Source organism: Triticum aestivum, chromosome 6D (genome assembly GCF_018294505.1).
Source record: "Triticum aestivum cultivar Chinese Spring chromosome 6D, IWGSC CS RefSeq v2.1, whole genome shotgun sequence".
NCBI lineage: Eukaryota > Viridiplantae > Streptophyta > Magnoliopsida > Poales > Poaceae > Triticum > Triticum aestivum.
The window spans coordinates 477,983,334-478,000,004 of NC_057811.1; the positions used below are offsets into that span (position 1 = coordinate 477,983,334).

The following is a 16,671-nucleotide window of genomic DNA, read 5'->3' on the forward strand; positions in this document are numbered from 1 at the left end:
TTCTCAAAACTGTTCCAACCCGACAATTCTTAGATGTCCCTTTTCAAATTTATTTCATGTGGACTCATGTAATCAATCCATGCCTTTTGTTGGACTGTAGGCTTTAGAGTTCTGATGTTCTGCAGACACCTGATGTTGACCGTGCACTTTTCTTCAACTAACAAAATTATTCGTTCGTATGTCTTTGAACGAGTATGCCAACCTCCATTCTTGGATGATTGCGGCGGGCTAGAAATTGAACATATCCTTCATCTGAATTTGTTATCCGTTAAGGGAAACAGATAAAGATAAAAGGTAATCGTGTGCATGTTTTGTTGTTTCTACCTTTTCCTACAAGAAGGTTATAAAACAATTCGATCTTGGGAATTCGTGTCCAGGTCTCATTGTTTTATAAATTGTACGCGTTGGTTTTGCAAATGATTTTGGTAAATTTACATTTTATGGTATTGCTTATCATCATTTTTGTGTAGCTCATTGTACATTGGTTGACTGTACAAGCTATTTAGGTGTGGGACCACTATTGATGGAATAGCACCCAACCAAACCATGTGATTGTTATCATGTTGTGAATGCACATGCTATTCAATTGCACATGGTGATCCTTATATATGTTTATTAACAATGCGTGTGCTAGGGAGACATGCATATGTCTTCTTTGCTATGTACGTAGAGTGATGAGTAGGATAGAAGTTGAGGCCTCCTTTGGTTAATGGGATAGGATTATCACGGAAATAGGAAACTTGTAGGAAATGAGATGACATGTATCTCAAATCCTATGAGTAGAATTAGGAAAAGAAATCATTTGATTCACAGCATAGGAAATTTTCCATTGAGACTAGGCTAATGTTTATTTTTCCGTTGAAATGTGAAGGATAGGAACCAATCCTATGTAGAAATAGGAATCCATTCCTATGAACCAAAGTGCTCTAAAGGGAAAAAATCTACAAGAATCGTATCCTACATAATTCCTATGAAATTCCTCCAAACCAAAGGAGGCCTGCCTAAGGTGCAAAAAATAGAAAGAAAACAATCATATGGGACGTCAAATTGGAGCTCGATGCTCAAGGCACTTGAAATGGATACGTTATGACTCCCGAGCCCATCCACCCACTGTAGTTTTTTCTACGGATAGCCTTCATGTGGGCTTTATTGCACAAGGAATGTAAAATGACTTCATTTATAATGTCATTTAAATTAAAATCGGGAGGATCTCCATCCCAAACAGAAGAGGAACTAGAATCAAAAGCATGTCTTGCTAGTTTATGCGCCACTTTATTGACTTCCCTTGGGCAATGCTGAATAGAGACTGTGCCAAGGCTCTGAACCACCTCACTGTAGTTAGATATAAAACACTCCCTCCGTCCCATAATATAAGAAGTTTTTCTAACATATGTTAGCTTGCAAAAACATCTTCTATTATAGTACGAAGAGAGTAACATTTGCAGTAACCACCTCAAGATATCGTGTATCCCACTCCAATCGCTGTGTCCAATGTCCAACGAACATTTATAGATGTGCACAGTGATAATGCCCCATATCCGCTTATTTCAAAAAAAAATCATTGGACATGTATATTTTATGAAATACATCTATATTTAAGAAATATATACTTTTCATCGCATAGTCTATATTTGGTCCCTCAACTCTGAAACCGGATAACTTGCACCCTCAACTACCGAAACCGGACAAGGTTTGTCCTTGCACTCGTTATTGACTGGTTTAGGTGCTGACTCACCCTTGTTTTAAGCGGTGCTGGCTAAAACCCATGTTTTTTTTTAAAACCACGTACTTTTTCCAAATCCATGTAATTTCTTCGAGTTAGCATAGCTTTTTCAAATCAGTGAACCTTTTAAAGTCGTGTACTTTTTTCAAGTTCATGTGATTCTTTCAAATTAGTGCACTTTTTCCAAATCTGCATACATTTTTCAAGTCCTCATACTTTTTTCAAACTTGCAAGTTCGCACATTATTTTCAAATCCACGTACTTTTTCCAGATCGGCATACTTTCTTTAGTTCCTTTGTTTTCAAATTCATGAAGTTTTTCCAAATAAAGTACACGCATTTGAAAAAGTAGATGAATTTGAAAAATATACTATTACTTGAAAATAATATCGGGATTAAGAAAAGTACATGAATTTGGAAAACTTACACAAACTTCAAAAACAAAGTGGATTTGGAAAAGTATTCAAATTTGAACAACCTTCAGGGATTTGAAAATTTTCACGAATTGGAGTCAACAGTGTCAAAACCAGGGTGAGTCACCACCAAAACATAGTCCATGGACAAACCTTGTCCAACTGTCCTGAGCTTCGGCCCATTTAGTGCTCCCTTCGCTCATTCAACTTTTCTCTCGCTCATAGTAGGTAGGTCGTTCGCACTAGTTTTTTTCCTTGATTTTTTTTTTGCTCACTTTGTCTTAGAGTTTACGGATTTCAAAAACTATGAAACCAAAACTGTTTTATGGTTTAAAAATGGTCTGCAAATTTGAAAATTTTCTTGGATTTTAAACCAATATGTGGATCTAAAAAAGGTTCACGGATTTATAAAAATGACAAATTTGAAGAAAGTTCATGAATTTGAAAAATGTTCACTTATTTGGAAAAAGGTTCATGAATCTGAAAAATTCACCAATTTTAAAAAGAGCAAGGATTTAGGAAAGTTCACGAAATTGAAAAATAAGTTCATGATTTTCACAATAGTTCAAGGTTTTAAAAAAGTTCATATATTTCGAACAAAATTGAATACTTTTCGTGCATTTGATAAAAATTTCACGAAGTTAAGAACATGTTTGTGGATTTGAAAAAATGTTCTTAAGAAAATGATCACGAATTGAATAGATGTTCATGATTTTAAGAATCGCCAATTTTAAAAAGTTTATGATTTTAAAAAAAGGAAAAGAAAATGAAAAGAGAAAGAGAAAGAGAAAAAAAAGTAGAAAACCAGCCAAACAAAAAGCTGAAAAAAACAAGGCGCTGCTTTTCTCTAGTGTCACATTTCACGGACAACAAAATGGAAAAGTAGTAGTAGCATGGCAGGCTAGCTGTCCCAACTTTTTTTTTATCATAATCTCTACATGTTACTGTGGCTTGTTTTTTTGAGACAAACTCTGAAGCTTTATTGCACCGGCACAATATTTACAGAGACGAAATCAAGTCTTTGGGGTTGTCCTAACCAAACATGGCGGCCAGCCCCAAGGGATAACGAGTGTTTCACAAGTTTGTGAGCCTCGATATTTGAGCTCCTAAATTCATGACTAGTATTACAAATTTCAAAAGTAGCATGTCGGTGTATTATTTAATGTATGACTGTGCAGTAGATCACCTAATTCTTCTGGTGAATATCATAATCCCAACTTGTTACTGTGGCTGGAACGAAACAATGAGGTGGAGTTTGAATCTCACTTCTCGCAACATTTTTTTAATGGGCCGAGCCCAGGACGCGGGGGGGGGGGGGGGGGGGGCGGTGTACGCTGACTCTAAGGGCGGAGCTCCTAACCGGCGCCTTCAGCGCCGGTTTCGCCTTCTGGCGCTGAAGCGTGGCGCTACTGGGCCGGCCCAGGTGAGCTTCGACTGAACACAGTAACCACGACGCGAAAAAAGTGAAAGTGAAGAAAAAGCGCGATAGCTAGGTTTCGAACTCAGGATGGCAGGCCTTTTTCTCCAAAACCTAACGCGAGAGCCACATTAACGTAAATCTGAAAATTAGTTGAAAAGTTCACTGATTTTGAAAAAACAAGTTCATCAATTTTGAAAACTAGTTCACCAATTTTTTAAAGTTCACAAAAATTTAAAACCTTTCATCGATTTTGAAAAAAAGTTCAACGGTTTTGAAAAAAGTTCATAGAACTTTAGAAAAAAGTTCATGGAATTTGAAAACAGTTCATCAAAATTAGAAAAAGTTCATTGAATTTCAAAAAAAATCATCAGATTTGAAAAACGTTCATCAATTTGAAAAAATAGTTCATTGATTTAGAAAAAATGTTCATGGAATTTGAAAAAAATATTCATCGAATTAGAAAAATGTTCATCAAAATTGGAAAAAGTTCATTGAATTTAAAAAAAGTTCATCGGATTTGAAAAAATAGTTCACCAAATTTAAAAAAAGTTCATCGATTTTGATAAAAGTTTATTAAACTTTAAAAAAGTTCATCGAATTTGAAAAAAAGTTTGCGCGTTTAAGGAAAGAAAAAAAAGAAAAGAAAATGAGAAAATAAAAATGAAAAAGAACAAGAAAAAAAACACCCAGAAACTGACCAGCGAACGACCTAGATAAAGATTAAAAGTATGGAAAGAAGTTAATGTGCACAAGCGTGTCTTTATCCTGGTGGTTAGTGCGCTGCAATTTCAATCTATCGATCCAAGGTGCGATACCTCGCTTGCGCACCTTTTTTTTTTTGCCTCGAATAATATTATTCAGAAACGGGCCGGCCCAGGCGGCGCGGGGGTGTGCGCCCGTTTGCGTCGTTGCCTGTAACGGGCGCAACGGGCGCCGTTTAGGAAATGCCGGCGCCATGTAGGAGTTGGGCATGTCACAGGTAAACAAAATGATAGGACCTTAAAATACATTTTCTTTAGAGATAGGACTTTAAAAGGAAAATCCTATTCGACACACTTTGCGTCAAACTATCGGCGAATCGCACAGGTGAGTCGACTTAGCGAACGACTTGGGCCGGCCCATCTGTAACATACCTACAGTTTTCAGGTTCCGGTTTTGGGAACCTTCTAGAGGAAGGATTCCCAGCCGATTTTTACTGGTTTTGGGAACCTTCTGGAAGGCCGGTTTTTTATCTCTTTCTTTTCTCTGTTTTTTCTTTTCTGTCATTTTTTATTTTTTTTCTCTTTTCCTTTTTCTTTTCTTTTGTTTTTTCATTTTCAAGTTAATTTATTTTTTCAACAAATTCTCAGCAATTTAAAATTTTCATGTTTCTTAAAACATGTTTTTTCCAGATGTTGTTCCTATTTTCAAATTTTGTTCCTAATTTCAAATTTTGTTCAGAAATTTCAAAAAAGTTTTAGTATTTCAAAATTTGTTCACTTCATTTCCAAATATGTAAATATATTCAAAAAAGTTTTTAAAATTTCTGAAAATGTTCGTATTTCCTAATTTTGTTCACAAATTCAAAAAATACCGATTTTATAAAATGTTCATGCTTTTAAAAATTGTTCACAAATTCAAAAAATTTATGTTTCCATTTTTTTTGCAAATTCGAAAATCTTAGGGGAATTTCATAAATTGTTCGTGTCTAGAATAAATTGTTCATTTTTAGAAAATGCTCGCATTTTTACAAAAATGTTCATATTTCTAAAAAGTTGTTCGCAAATTCAAAAATGTTAGGCCAATTTCATAAATTATTCGTGTTTTGCAAATTTCAAAAAATGTTTGGTTTTTTCAAAAATTATTGCGAATGCTTTTGTTCATTGTTCTCACACCTAAAATCACGTCTGGTCGCAGCTATTGGCTTGAAGTAAGTTCAATTGCTTTGTCTAAAAAAAGTAAGTTCAAATGCATTTTAAAAGAATGAAGTAAATTTAGTTTCTAACGGCGACATTTTTCTTGTTACATAGGAACTCAACTTTGCCAGGAATATCGATCGATCTGGCGAGTAGTAATCCGCCTAATTAGGGTAATTTGTCTTAGGCCCCATTGCACAAAATTCAAAAGCGTAAAACATTCCTGAGTTTTTTGGGAATCAAGCATGATCAGGTATTACACTCTTGTGAAAATTTTCGTGAAGGACTAGCTTCGATCGACTCCAGGGCCAAGAAAACAAATTTAAGATTACAAAAGGCGTGAATAGTAACTTTTGCATAGTGTCGAGTATGTTTGTTTTTCGCCCAGAATACCACAATAGTAATTCCTCAGTGAAAATTTTCACACGAGTATTACGTTAGATCATGTTCATTGCAATAAAGTTTTATAAATTTTGACTCTTTTTGATTTTTCTAAAACTGTTTTCCATTTCGATTGCATTGGTCCCATGTTCCAAAGATCCGCGTTGGGTCTAAAAAAAAGATCCTCGTTGATTTGTGTACACACTTTATATTATCCCAAAAAAGACGATCTAGAGGAAACGGGCATAGAAAACGCTGTCCACATCATCAGCCGGACGTGAACACGTCAGAGCAGAGGCATGAAACCAGCCATATTGGGCAGGGACGCGTGAAGCTTGCATGCATGCGCAACTTTTGCAGCACCGTCGATGAGTGCTCTAACGGCAGCTACATATACCCCGTACCGCTCGTTCCATAGCTCATCAAGCAACTCGATCGACCACTCCACCAAGAACACATTAAAATGGACGCCCAGAACAAGGAGGTCGACGCCCTGGTCCAGAAGATCACCAGGCTCCACGCCGCCATCTCCAAGCTGCCCTCGCTCAGCCCGTCCCCCGACGTCGACGCGCTCTTCACCGACCTCGTCACCGCGTGCGTCCCCGCGAGCGCCGTGGACGTGACCAAGCTCGGCCCGGAGGCGCAGGCGATGCGGGAGGGCCTCATCCGCCTCTGCTCCGAGGCCGAGGGAAAGCTGGAGGCGCACTACTCCGACATGCTCGCCGCCTTCGACAACCCGCTCGACCACCTCGGCGTCTTCCCCTACTACAGCAACTACATCAACCTCAGCAAGCTGGAGTACGAGCTCCTCGCGCGCTACGTGCCCGGCGGCATCGCCCCGGCACGTGTCGCGTTCATCGGCTCCGGCCCGCTGCCGTTCAGCTCCTACGTCCTCGCCGCGCGCCACCTGCCCGACACGGTGTTCGACAACTACGACCTGTGCGGCGCGGCCAACGCCCGTGCGAGCAAGCTGTTCCGTGCGGACAGGGACGTGGGCGCCCGCATGTCGTTCCACACCGCCGACGTCGCGGACCTCACCGACGTGCTCGCCACGTACGACGTCGTCTTCCTGGCCGCGCTCGTGGGCATGGCTGCCGAGGACAAGGCCAAGGTGATCGCACACCTTGGCGCGCGCATGGCGGACGGGGCGGCCCTCGTCGTGCGCAGCGCGCACGGGGCGCGTGGGTTCCTGTACCCGATCGTCGATCCCCAGGACATCGGCCGAGGCGGGTTCGAGGTGCTCGCCGTGTGTCACCCCGACGACGACGTGGTGAACTCCGTCATCATCGCACAAAAGTCCAACGACATGCATGCGAATGGACTTCGCAACGGGCGTGGTGGACAGTACGCGCGGGGCACGGTGCCGGTGGTCAGCCCACCCTGCAGGTTCGGCGAGATGGTGGCAGACGTGGCCCAGAAGAGAGAGGAGTTTGCCAACGCGGAAGTGGCCTTCTGATCGCCGTGAGGTCATCATCCGTGCGCCGATGCTAAATCACTTTGCAATCGTACGTGGTAATTTTCCTGCTCCTCCTACTACCACCATCAATGTATGCATTTCAAATCATGTATTGTTTGTATCCAATAATATACGTGGTAATTTCTGTTGGAGTCGTCACCGTTTGTCGGGGAGTTTGATTATGTAAATTGGAGTGTTTGGTGTTTAAGGCGTGACCGTAATGGACTTTACCGGCATTGTTCACTTTATATACTATACTAGTACAACACGCATATTGTGTCACCCCGCAAAAAAACACACACGCATATTGTGTCGTATAAATGACTATGACCCTACTTGAGATCTCATCCCCTGTCCCATGGGGCATACCACGTAGATTGGTCAACGTTAGTCAAGACGAGTCAACGAAAAGCAAGCCCACTCAATATGGTCAATAATAATCCAAGAAAGCTCCCGTGGGTCCAATCAAGCCACCCCAATCGATGAAAGTCCAATCAAACCTTCATGGCCAACAAGTCCCAAAAAATGGAAGATCACGTAAAGAATAAGTGAAAGCAAAAAAAAAAAGACCACATAAAAAAATAAGTGAAAGATCAACTCAAAGGAGCAAAGAAGCACAAAATCCAAGTAAGAAGACATTTGTATGTGGAGAGAATCTCTCCCTGAATGGGCCTAGCAGAAAAGCCCTATTGATATTACACGCTAGTATCAATAGAGTTTATGCACACGCTTTCAAGACCAAGCCCTTCTCGCGAGGAGTTGATTCAAGACCTCCTTAGAATAAGAATCTTCCACCTTGTTGAAACTGCCTCTTGGATCGTGAGAATCAACGAACCGGATGTAGTAGATTTTGGTTTCAATCTAGTGTGTTTGTGACTTGAGTTATATCTCAAAAGGCTATGTGTCATTGGATCTCATTATTGAGTAGGCATCACTAGTTATCTCTCCAATTCGTGAATATCGGGACTGGGTGCGGTATCAGATTGTACAATGCTATATTCTTGATGCTTTGATGTTAGATTTCAATGGAATACGATCCACGGTGATGCCACACATGATGGGCACAACAACAACTATGGTATCTCGTATTTTAAGGTTGTCCTCTTCAACTAAGGCGTTGTTCGGTATCGCTCCGCTCCACAACTCCGCTCCCGTAGTTGGCACAGCTGCAGTTCAAAATGGCGGGGTTGCAGTTCCCCGCTCCGCAGATTCTGGGAGTGGGTGATTACCGAGCGGGGTCTAAGTTTCATCATGCCCTTGGTGGTTTGTTGCCACGTGCCCCTAGGGGGGGGTCGATAGGCTATACTTCTTTTCTCTCTGTGTCATTCATGGTTTGAAATTGGCATTCTACAAAGCACTAGGCCCATCCGTAAACTCAGTTTTTTGCGGGGCATCCGTAAACTTAGTTATTTCGTAAGTTTGAAGCACGTGTCTGATCATCGATGTGATTTACTCTATTTATCATTCGCAAAGTCTACATCTACATATCAAACTAAATTCAGTCCAAGACATTGCCAAAAATCTATGCATGTTGGTGTTTTTGTTTTTTATATAACCCGACACCATGTTCTAAATCAAAAACGACCACTACCTCTGTAATCTAAAACATCTTATATTAGTTCACGGAGGGAGTATTACATAAGACCGATCTACAACCAAAACCAAACTCACAATAAATCTTCTCCTTTTGCTCACTTTTCTGGAACTTGCAAGTTGTAGTTTTGTTTTGAGAGAAAAATGCAAGTGGTAGTTCAAAAAGGTGGAAAGGAGAGCAGGAACCACGCCGAAGGGCCCACGTGTCAGCGGCCCGTACTAAACCACCTCCCCTTATCCCCTCTTCCACCGTCCCCTGCTGCTTGGCCCTGTGCCGCTCCACATCACCACCTCGAGCTTTTGCTTCGTACCTCCCCCTCGCAAGCGCTAAGCTCGCGGCCGGGCGCCATGGCGCACTCCTGCCTCTCCGCGGCGCGCACGGCGGCGGCGCTGCGCCTCCCGTTCCAGGCCGACCACGCCGCGTCCGTGTTCCCCCGCCCGGCGCGCGCGTCGTCGTCCCGTCCGCACGCGCACCGGCTCATTGCCGCCGCGCCCGCCGTGCCGGTGCCGCGGAGGAGCAGGCGCGCGCTTGCCGTCGTCGCGATGGCGTCGCAGGAGGAGGCCACGGCTGTCGAGGAGGCGCAGGAGGAAGACGTACAGGAAACCGCGGGGCAGCTGGAAGAGGAGGAGCCAGCAGGGGACGTCGAGGAGCAGCAGCCGGAGGAGGAGGAGGAGCAGGGCGCGGCCGAGGAGGCAAGCTCGGACGGCGGCGATGGTAGCACCGGTACCGGGAGCAGCGCCACCAAGCTCTACTTCGGGAACCTGCCGTACAACTGCGACAGCGCGCTGCTCGCCGGCATCGTGCAGGACCACGCCGTCCCGGAGATGGTCGAGGTACGCGCACGCTGTTTGATGAAATGCGTCGGCGGATCGCTTCCTTCCCGATCTCAAACGCCTGCGTTTTCAGGTGCTCTACGACCGGACGACGGGGAGGAGCCGGGGCTTCGCGTTCGTGACGATGAGCACGCTCGAGGAGTGCGAGCGGGTCATCAAGAACCTCGACGGCACCGTGAGCACTCTGCTCAATCTATCCACCATCACCCCGTACATCTTCCATGGATTCCTGATATGCATCGATCGTTCTATGTTTCAGCTGTACAGCGGGCGCACGATGAGGGTGAACATGGCCGACAGGCCGAAGCCGAAGGCGCCGCTGTACCCGGAGACGGAGCACAAGCTCTTCGTGGGCAACCTGTCGTGGACGGTCACCCCGGAGATGCTCACCGACGCGTTCCAGCGCTGCGGCAACGTGGTGGGCGCCCGGGTGCTCTACGACGGCGAGACCGGCCGGTCCCGCGGCTACGGCTTCGTCTGCTACTCCACCAAGGAGGAGATGGACCAGGCCATCGAGACACTCAACGGAACGGTATAAATCAAAATCAGTGCTCGCCAACCTTCTCCTTCTCACCATCTCTCTTCTGTTTGCCTCCATGAAAAGCTCTGAATTGCAAATCTGGCAGACCACTAACCAAACACTAGCACATGAAAACTCTCCGAATGCAGAATGTAGCAATCGAGATAGAGCTCATGAACCTTTGCCAAGATGAACTTTGTTCTGTTCCTTGTATTCTGCTTGGAAATGCAATTCATTCTTCACAACACCAATAAAAAGAGTAACAGAGTTTTCATGACATAACTGAACCTAACTGAATAATAACACGTCCTGCAGGAAATCGAAGGCAGGGAGATCCGGGTCAACTTGGCCTTGGGGAAGAGATACTAGAGAGCTGGATCGTTTCTTCACATTGGAGAAACTCGCATGGGGGTTTATGCAATGCTTCCTCACAATGCAGATCACAGAGCAACAAATGAGCCATCGATTGCTCGTGGAAGCACATTCCGAGAGCAGTGACACATGGTTCTTGCACCGCTGATCTGATATGCCAACCTGGTGTATATTTGGTGGCTTCGTTCGTCGAGATGGAGCGGGAGAAAGCCTTACTTTTCTAAAAGAAAATTTGATATGTATTTTTTTTGCGAGGGAAAATTGATATGTATTTAATGATGTGAAATTGTGACTGAAAATTATCGGGGTTGCTGGTGAGCATATATTTCCATGGTTCCATGATCTTGGAACTGCATTCTTTTAGATCCTCTTGCAACTTGGTTTTATGTTTGGTCCCACAAATTATTGGGTTGAGGATGATAGAGTACCAAATTTAAGTGTATGTATTTGTCCGAGATGGATACGTTACCATTCTTTCCACTAGCAGTTATGTCAGATTCATGTGAACACTAAGTTGTTGTTTGGAGAATCAACTCAAACATTTTTTTTTCTAACTCAACATTGTCAATGCATATTGCAACTACAAATTAATGTACATTGCAATACTACTTTTTTGAGAGACAATATAGTCCATTAGAGGCAAGAGTACAAGACACATAAACAAACTTCAGAGTACCATGAAGCTCGTAAGTTGTAAGTATTGTGACAGAGCAATCATGACAGTGACAATTATGGTTGTATGCATCATTTTGATGCATAGGCCGGGGGTAATCCCTCTTTTTTTTAAATGACAGTGACAATTTTTTTCCACCTTTTCTTGGTTTGATTGCGATCACACGCTGACACGTGGATGGAGGCTAACAAAGTAGCAAAGTTTTCTTTTCATTGGGTATTAAGAGGAATTTGGGGGGAAAGATGACTTCCCAAAAAGGAAAGAAATAAAATAACAAATGAAGTGAATTAGCTCATAGCTGCTTTTATGTTTTGATACTCTCGAGGGAAAAAATATTGTTTGAGACCAGGTATATTTGGCTATCTATACAAATTCAACCTCAGTTTTGTAGTCCAAACGATTTTATATAGGATTCTTTGGATTCTAATAACCTTATAAAAATCTACGGTCCAAAGAGTCGTCGAGAGACTACCAAAGTTTTCTGGTAAAAGTATTAGTAATGATCGAAAATAAAGTAAACAGGGACGTCTTGCTTAAAAAAAAAGAAAAAAAGTTCAAAAAAAATGCCAAATCAAGTCGGAGCCACTAGTGTGAGTGACGTGTCTCCTCCTTGTTGGCATCACGAGGAGCAACCAAAACCACCGGTGTCCATGATATCCAAAATGTCACAAAGAAAGTGCAATAGTTTTCCCCAAAAAGTGTTAGTAACATGAACCAAAATGGAGATATTTTCCATTTTTCTAAGAAAAAATGAAAATGAAAATAAATCAAGCGGGAGGGAGCCACTGGTGTGGTGTGAGCGTGACATGTCTCCTCGTTGGCGCGACGAGAGGCAACCAAACCACCGGTGTCCACCAGACGACCACATCCTCCCAGCCCGACTACGAGAGGAGGGGCAGCCTCCTCCACGCCACACACCACCACTCCTCACCGCACGCACGCACGCCTGAGCCGATCGAGCAGACGCGCGCGAGCCCCGCACACCTCGCCGCGGGCCATGGCCATCTCAGCCGCCTCCAGCCTCGCGCTCCACGCGGCCCCGTCCGCCACCCGCCGCCGCAGCGTCGTCGCCTCGGCCTCGGCCGCGCGGTTCGACCGGCGCTCGGCCGTGCTCCTCCTGCTGTCGGCCGCGGGTGCCGGGTCGTCCTTGGCGGCGGTGGCGCCGGCCGCGAACGCCGCGGGCAGCATCGGGCTGTTCGGCATCCGGAAGAAGCTGGAGCGGGCGGAGGAGGCCGCGCGGGAGGTGGGCGAGGCGGCGGTGGAAGCCGTGGAGGCCGGCGGGGAGGCCGTGGCGGAGGCCGGCAAGGAGGTCGCCGGGGAGGGCATGCAGCTGGCCGCCGAGGCGGGGCTCGCCGGCGACGCGCTCGTGCAGGCCGGCGTGGTCGCCGGCGCCGAGGCGCTCGGGGTCCTCGTCGGCTTGTCCGTAGTCAACGGCATCCTCAAGCCCGAGGCCTAGAGAGCTTGGGCTCGGCACGTGATGTTTTTGCTGGCCCATCCGGTGTTTGGGTTTAGTGCTTACAGAAGGAACTGGCTATCATTATTTGTTCATGACTTTGTGGTGTGACATATTTTAGTATGATTTTATAGAGTGATGGATGCTCATGGTTCAACTATGTTATGTACGGAGTAGTATGCAACAAGATCATGCAAATTGCTTTGTAGGGAATTTTCGCTGCATTAATGTAGACAACTTACATTGTCTCATGATGCTAAGTACCTATTCGGCAACTGCCCAACGCAAGAAATAATCCTCAAACCCAGCTCCTCGATCTCGCTTCCATCTTCCCGACGAAAATCGTGGTTCAAAAGAACCATTCGGCAACAGGACTCCCAGATCCATGATCGCTAGTCTTGGGCTGGTAGCCGCTTAACATGTTTAGCTCGATTCTGGCATGGTAGGGAGGAAAGGTACTTGCTTTGTTCTTTTCTTCCCTGGTACGAATCATTTTCTTTCACGTCGCGGTGGTAGCTCTTCGTATCGCCAAAACATCAGCTCCTCATTTTGCACTACAACCCGTCTTAGATTTGTGAAGCTAACTTCACGGAGCTGACTTGTTTGGCCCAGCTTCGTCTACTGACTTTGAGAGGCCAGGAGTTGGGCAGTTGCGAATAGACCGTAAGAGTATGATTGGACACTCTAAAAACAGAACAACTTGTGATGGTTTGATAACAATTCTAATGGAAATGAACCAAGTGGAGCTTGTTTGGGGAACGTGGGATATATTGATCATATAGGTTTACAATCTACAATGGTAATAGATGCTACATTGGGTAGGACACCATCATTCGAAAATGACAATCAACTAGCCTAACTTCGATCACTTTGACAATGAGTAATCGCAAACTTTCTAGCTCAAATGTCGTCTTCTTAACATGTTGAAAAGAAGCAAGCCATGACGCAATCCACAAAGGTCTTACATATCAAGAGCTTGGCATGCCAACATATAGGCGATAATGGTAGAACAATGACATTTCTCACCTTTCGAAGGCTCTCCAGGCGAATGAGAAGCTCTACTTCTTCTGCATCACAACATGCATCTTGAATAGTCATGAAAGCATGCGTCTTGCCCCACACCTCTAAAAGCAGTCCATTTGAAGACAGAAGGAACGACCCATCCACATTTATCTTAGCGAGCTTGGTTTGGGTAGTGTCCAACTTACTAACTTGCCATGATTTTGTGTCCCCCACCATGTGTGCTACAAGATTCACAAGGTGATAACTGTTTGCTAGATCGAAGACCAGTTCATGGGCTGCTAATAGTGTTACGGTCTAGGGGTGCCTCATCATACCAAAAGCCGGCCTGAGTAGGCCGGCTCGGGATCCTTAGGTCAGTTTAGGCCCTGGGTCAGCATCCTAGCCCATGGGCCCCACGGAGAGAAGGGTTCGTAAGATTTGGAGTGTACGAAAAGGAAGCCGGCATCCAGGAGGACCCCCCCTGCAACCCTAACCAACTAGGATCATGTAAATCCTGGAGCCCAATATCCATATAAGACGGGGTAGGACTAGTTGATAGGGATAGAACCTTATAGATTATTTTCAATTCCTCGATCATCATTGTACACCCCTATAGACCAAAATTAATAAATACGAGCAGGAAGTAGGGTTTTACCTCCATCTTGACGGTCTGAACCATGTGTGCTCCGGTCTACTCGCCTAGCCAATATAACGTATCGAGGGATTTGCCAGAAAGAACTCCAACATACGTCAAGAAATATAATGGTTTTATAAACCTTAGTATTCCCACTACCGTTTTATGGGGTAGTATTTCTAAACGATGTCTAGATCACTTTTTTCTAAACCTAATAAAGAAATTATGATTTCTTCAAGAAGTCATAGAAACCAATCTAGCCTAACACACACAACATGGTCCTCACTTGGTAGCTACCAAAAAACCTCAACTCATCTCATAATCGAACACAGTGTGGGCAAATACCTTTTTTTTTTTTGCTTTTCTTTGAAATAGGGTGCATTACCCCTTCTTTGTATTTATAATTGTCAAGTGAGCTCCTAAAAGGAATATTGACCGTCACAACAACATTAGGTGTTCTAAAAGACTGGGGTTTAGAGACCTTCACAGTTTTAATCTTGCTTTACTAGCAAAACAGTGTTGGCGTCTGATTCAGAATCCAGAATCTTTGTGTGCTCGAGTTCTCAGTGCTAAATACTATCCAGATGGGAATATAGTGAATGTAGGGCCGAAGAAGGGATCCTCTTTTACTTGGCAGAGTATCGTTGCTGGGATTCAAACGTTCAAACGAGGATGTATTTGGAGAGTGGGTACGGGATCACATATAAACATTTGGCAAGATCCTTGGGTACCAACAAGTGAGTCCCGGGAAAACATAACACCGCGGGGATCCACTATGTTGACAACAGTGGAAGAATTAATTGATCCACATACAGGACAGTGGGATGAGGTGTTGATTCGCGATGTTTTTTGGCCGGTCGATGTGTACAGAATCCTACAAATCCCACTGAGAGTGCATATCATGGATGACTTTGTTTCATGGCATTATAACCGGACCGGAAACTTCTCAGTTAGGTCGGCTTATCACACAGAATTTAAACACCAATTTGGGCGACAGATGGATCTGTCTTATCCACAAGGGAGCCGAGAACAGGACATATGGAAGCATGTTTGGGCTCTTCGAGTGCCTGGGAAGGTCAAGCACTTTGTGTGGAAAGTTATCCGAGGAGTTCTACCATGCTTTGGAACTCTTGCAGGGCGTCATATACCAGTCTCCGGGCAGTCTCCGGGAAGTGTCCGGTCTGTCGGATTGGCTATGAAGACACGCAACACTGTCTATTCCAATGTCCTCGAGCCTTGGAGATTTGGGAGAAACTTGGCTTAAAAACTGAGATTCAAAACGCAGCTCTACAGGACAGATCGGGCTCATTCACGATGAGCACTTTAATGTATAAAGATGAAAGCACAGAGGGCTTACCGATGGCAGATCTAATGGCTGTGGCTAGTTGGTACATATGGTGGCAAAGGAGACAGATAGTAAAGGAGATACATATCCCACCACCGGATCGGACAACTGTTTCAATCCGAGTCCTGGCCACGAATTTTTAGCGTTCACTCGTGGTGAATCAGCCTATAAGAAAACGTGACCACATGTGGCAGAAACCGGGAAGGGGAGTAGTGAAGATAAATGTGGATGCGTCCTTTTGTTATGAGAATATGAATGGAGGTACGGGAGCTATTGCGCGGGATGATCGCGGTGATTTCATTGCTGCAGCTAGCTGGTTTATACCGCATGTGACAACAGCAGAATCTGCGGAGCTGATGGCCATTCGTAATGGTTTCTACCTTGCTTCTAAGATCGGTTGCAATGCTTTCCAGATAGAATCCGATTGCTATAATGCGGTCCAAGTGTTTAATATGGAAGAGTACTCGGGACAGGACTCAGCTATTGTACTTGAAGGAAAAGAGTTGGAACTAGACGTTGCTCATTACGAAATAATTGCTTGCCTACGGGAAGCAAATGAAGTAGCTGATTATATAGCTAAATGCTCCCTCTCTAGTAGACTCTGGGAGTTCTGGGATAGCTCAATCCCAGACTTTATTTCTCAACTTGTTGTAAACGATCTCGCTATCATTTAAGAAATAAAGTTTTTTTACGTAAAAAAAGGTGTTCTAAAAGACCATGTCCATCATCTATGTCTGGAATTCACAAAACTACTCTACTTGTTAAATACAGTCCGGTGTTTACCATGATAAAGACCATAACATAGTTTAATGTCACTTCAAAACTATATATTTTTGAATATTCTAATATGAATTACATACAGACTGAAATGCATGAACCTACACTTTTTTTAACATAGTACGGACGCAAGCGCTCATACATACGCGCATACACTCATCCCTATGAACGCACACACGCA

General features: G+C 44.2%; 3 protein-coding genes across 3 annotated transcripts; all 3 read left to right on the forward strand.

The window, feature by feature from the left end:
* Positions 1-6,269: 6,269 nt before the first annotated feature.
* On the forward strand, positions 6,270-7,517 carry LOC123146117 (probable nicotianamine synthase 4). Its single transcript, XM_044565702.1, has one exon. The coding sequence runs from the start codon at positions 6,295-6,297 to the stop codon at positions 7,285-7,287; it is 993 nt and encodes a 330-aa protein (XP_044421637.1). The 5' UTR covers positions 6,270-6,294; the 3' UTR covers positions 7,288-7,517.
* Positions 7,518-9,129: 1,612 nt separating this feature from the next.
* Positions 9,130-10,969, forward strand: LOC123146119 (28 kDa ribonucleoprotein, chloroplastic). Its single transcript, XM_044565703.1, has 4 exons — positions 9,130-9,714; positions 9,788-9,889; positions 9,974-10,246; positions 10,550-10,969. Exons 1-4 carry the CDS (start codon positions 9,229-9,231, stop codon positions 10,601-10,603), a joined length of 915 nt encoding a protein of 304 aa, XP_044421638.1. The 5' UTR covers positions 9,130-9,228; the 3' UTR covers positions 10,604-10,969.
* Positions 10,970-12,135: 1,166 nt separating this feature from the next.
* Positions 12,136-12,892, forward strand: LOC123142149 (uncharacterized). The gene has a single exon (XM_044561159.1). The coding sequence runs from the start codon at positions 12,277-12,279 to the stop codon at positions 12,733-12,735; it is 459 nt and encodes a 152-aa protein (XP_044417094.1). The 5' UTR covers positions 12,136-12,276; the 3' UTR covers positions 12,736-12,892.
* The last annotated feature ends 3,779 nt before the right edge of the window (positions 12,893-16,671 follow it).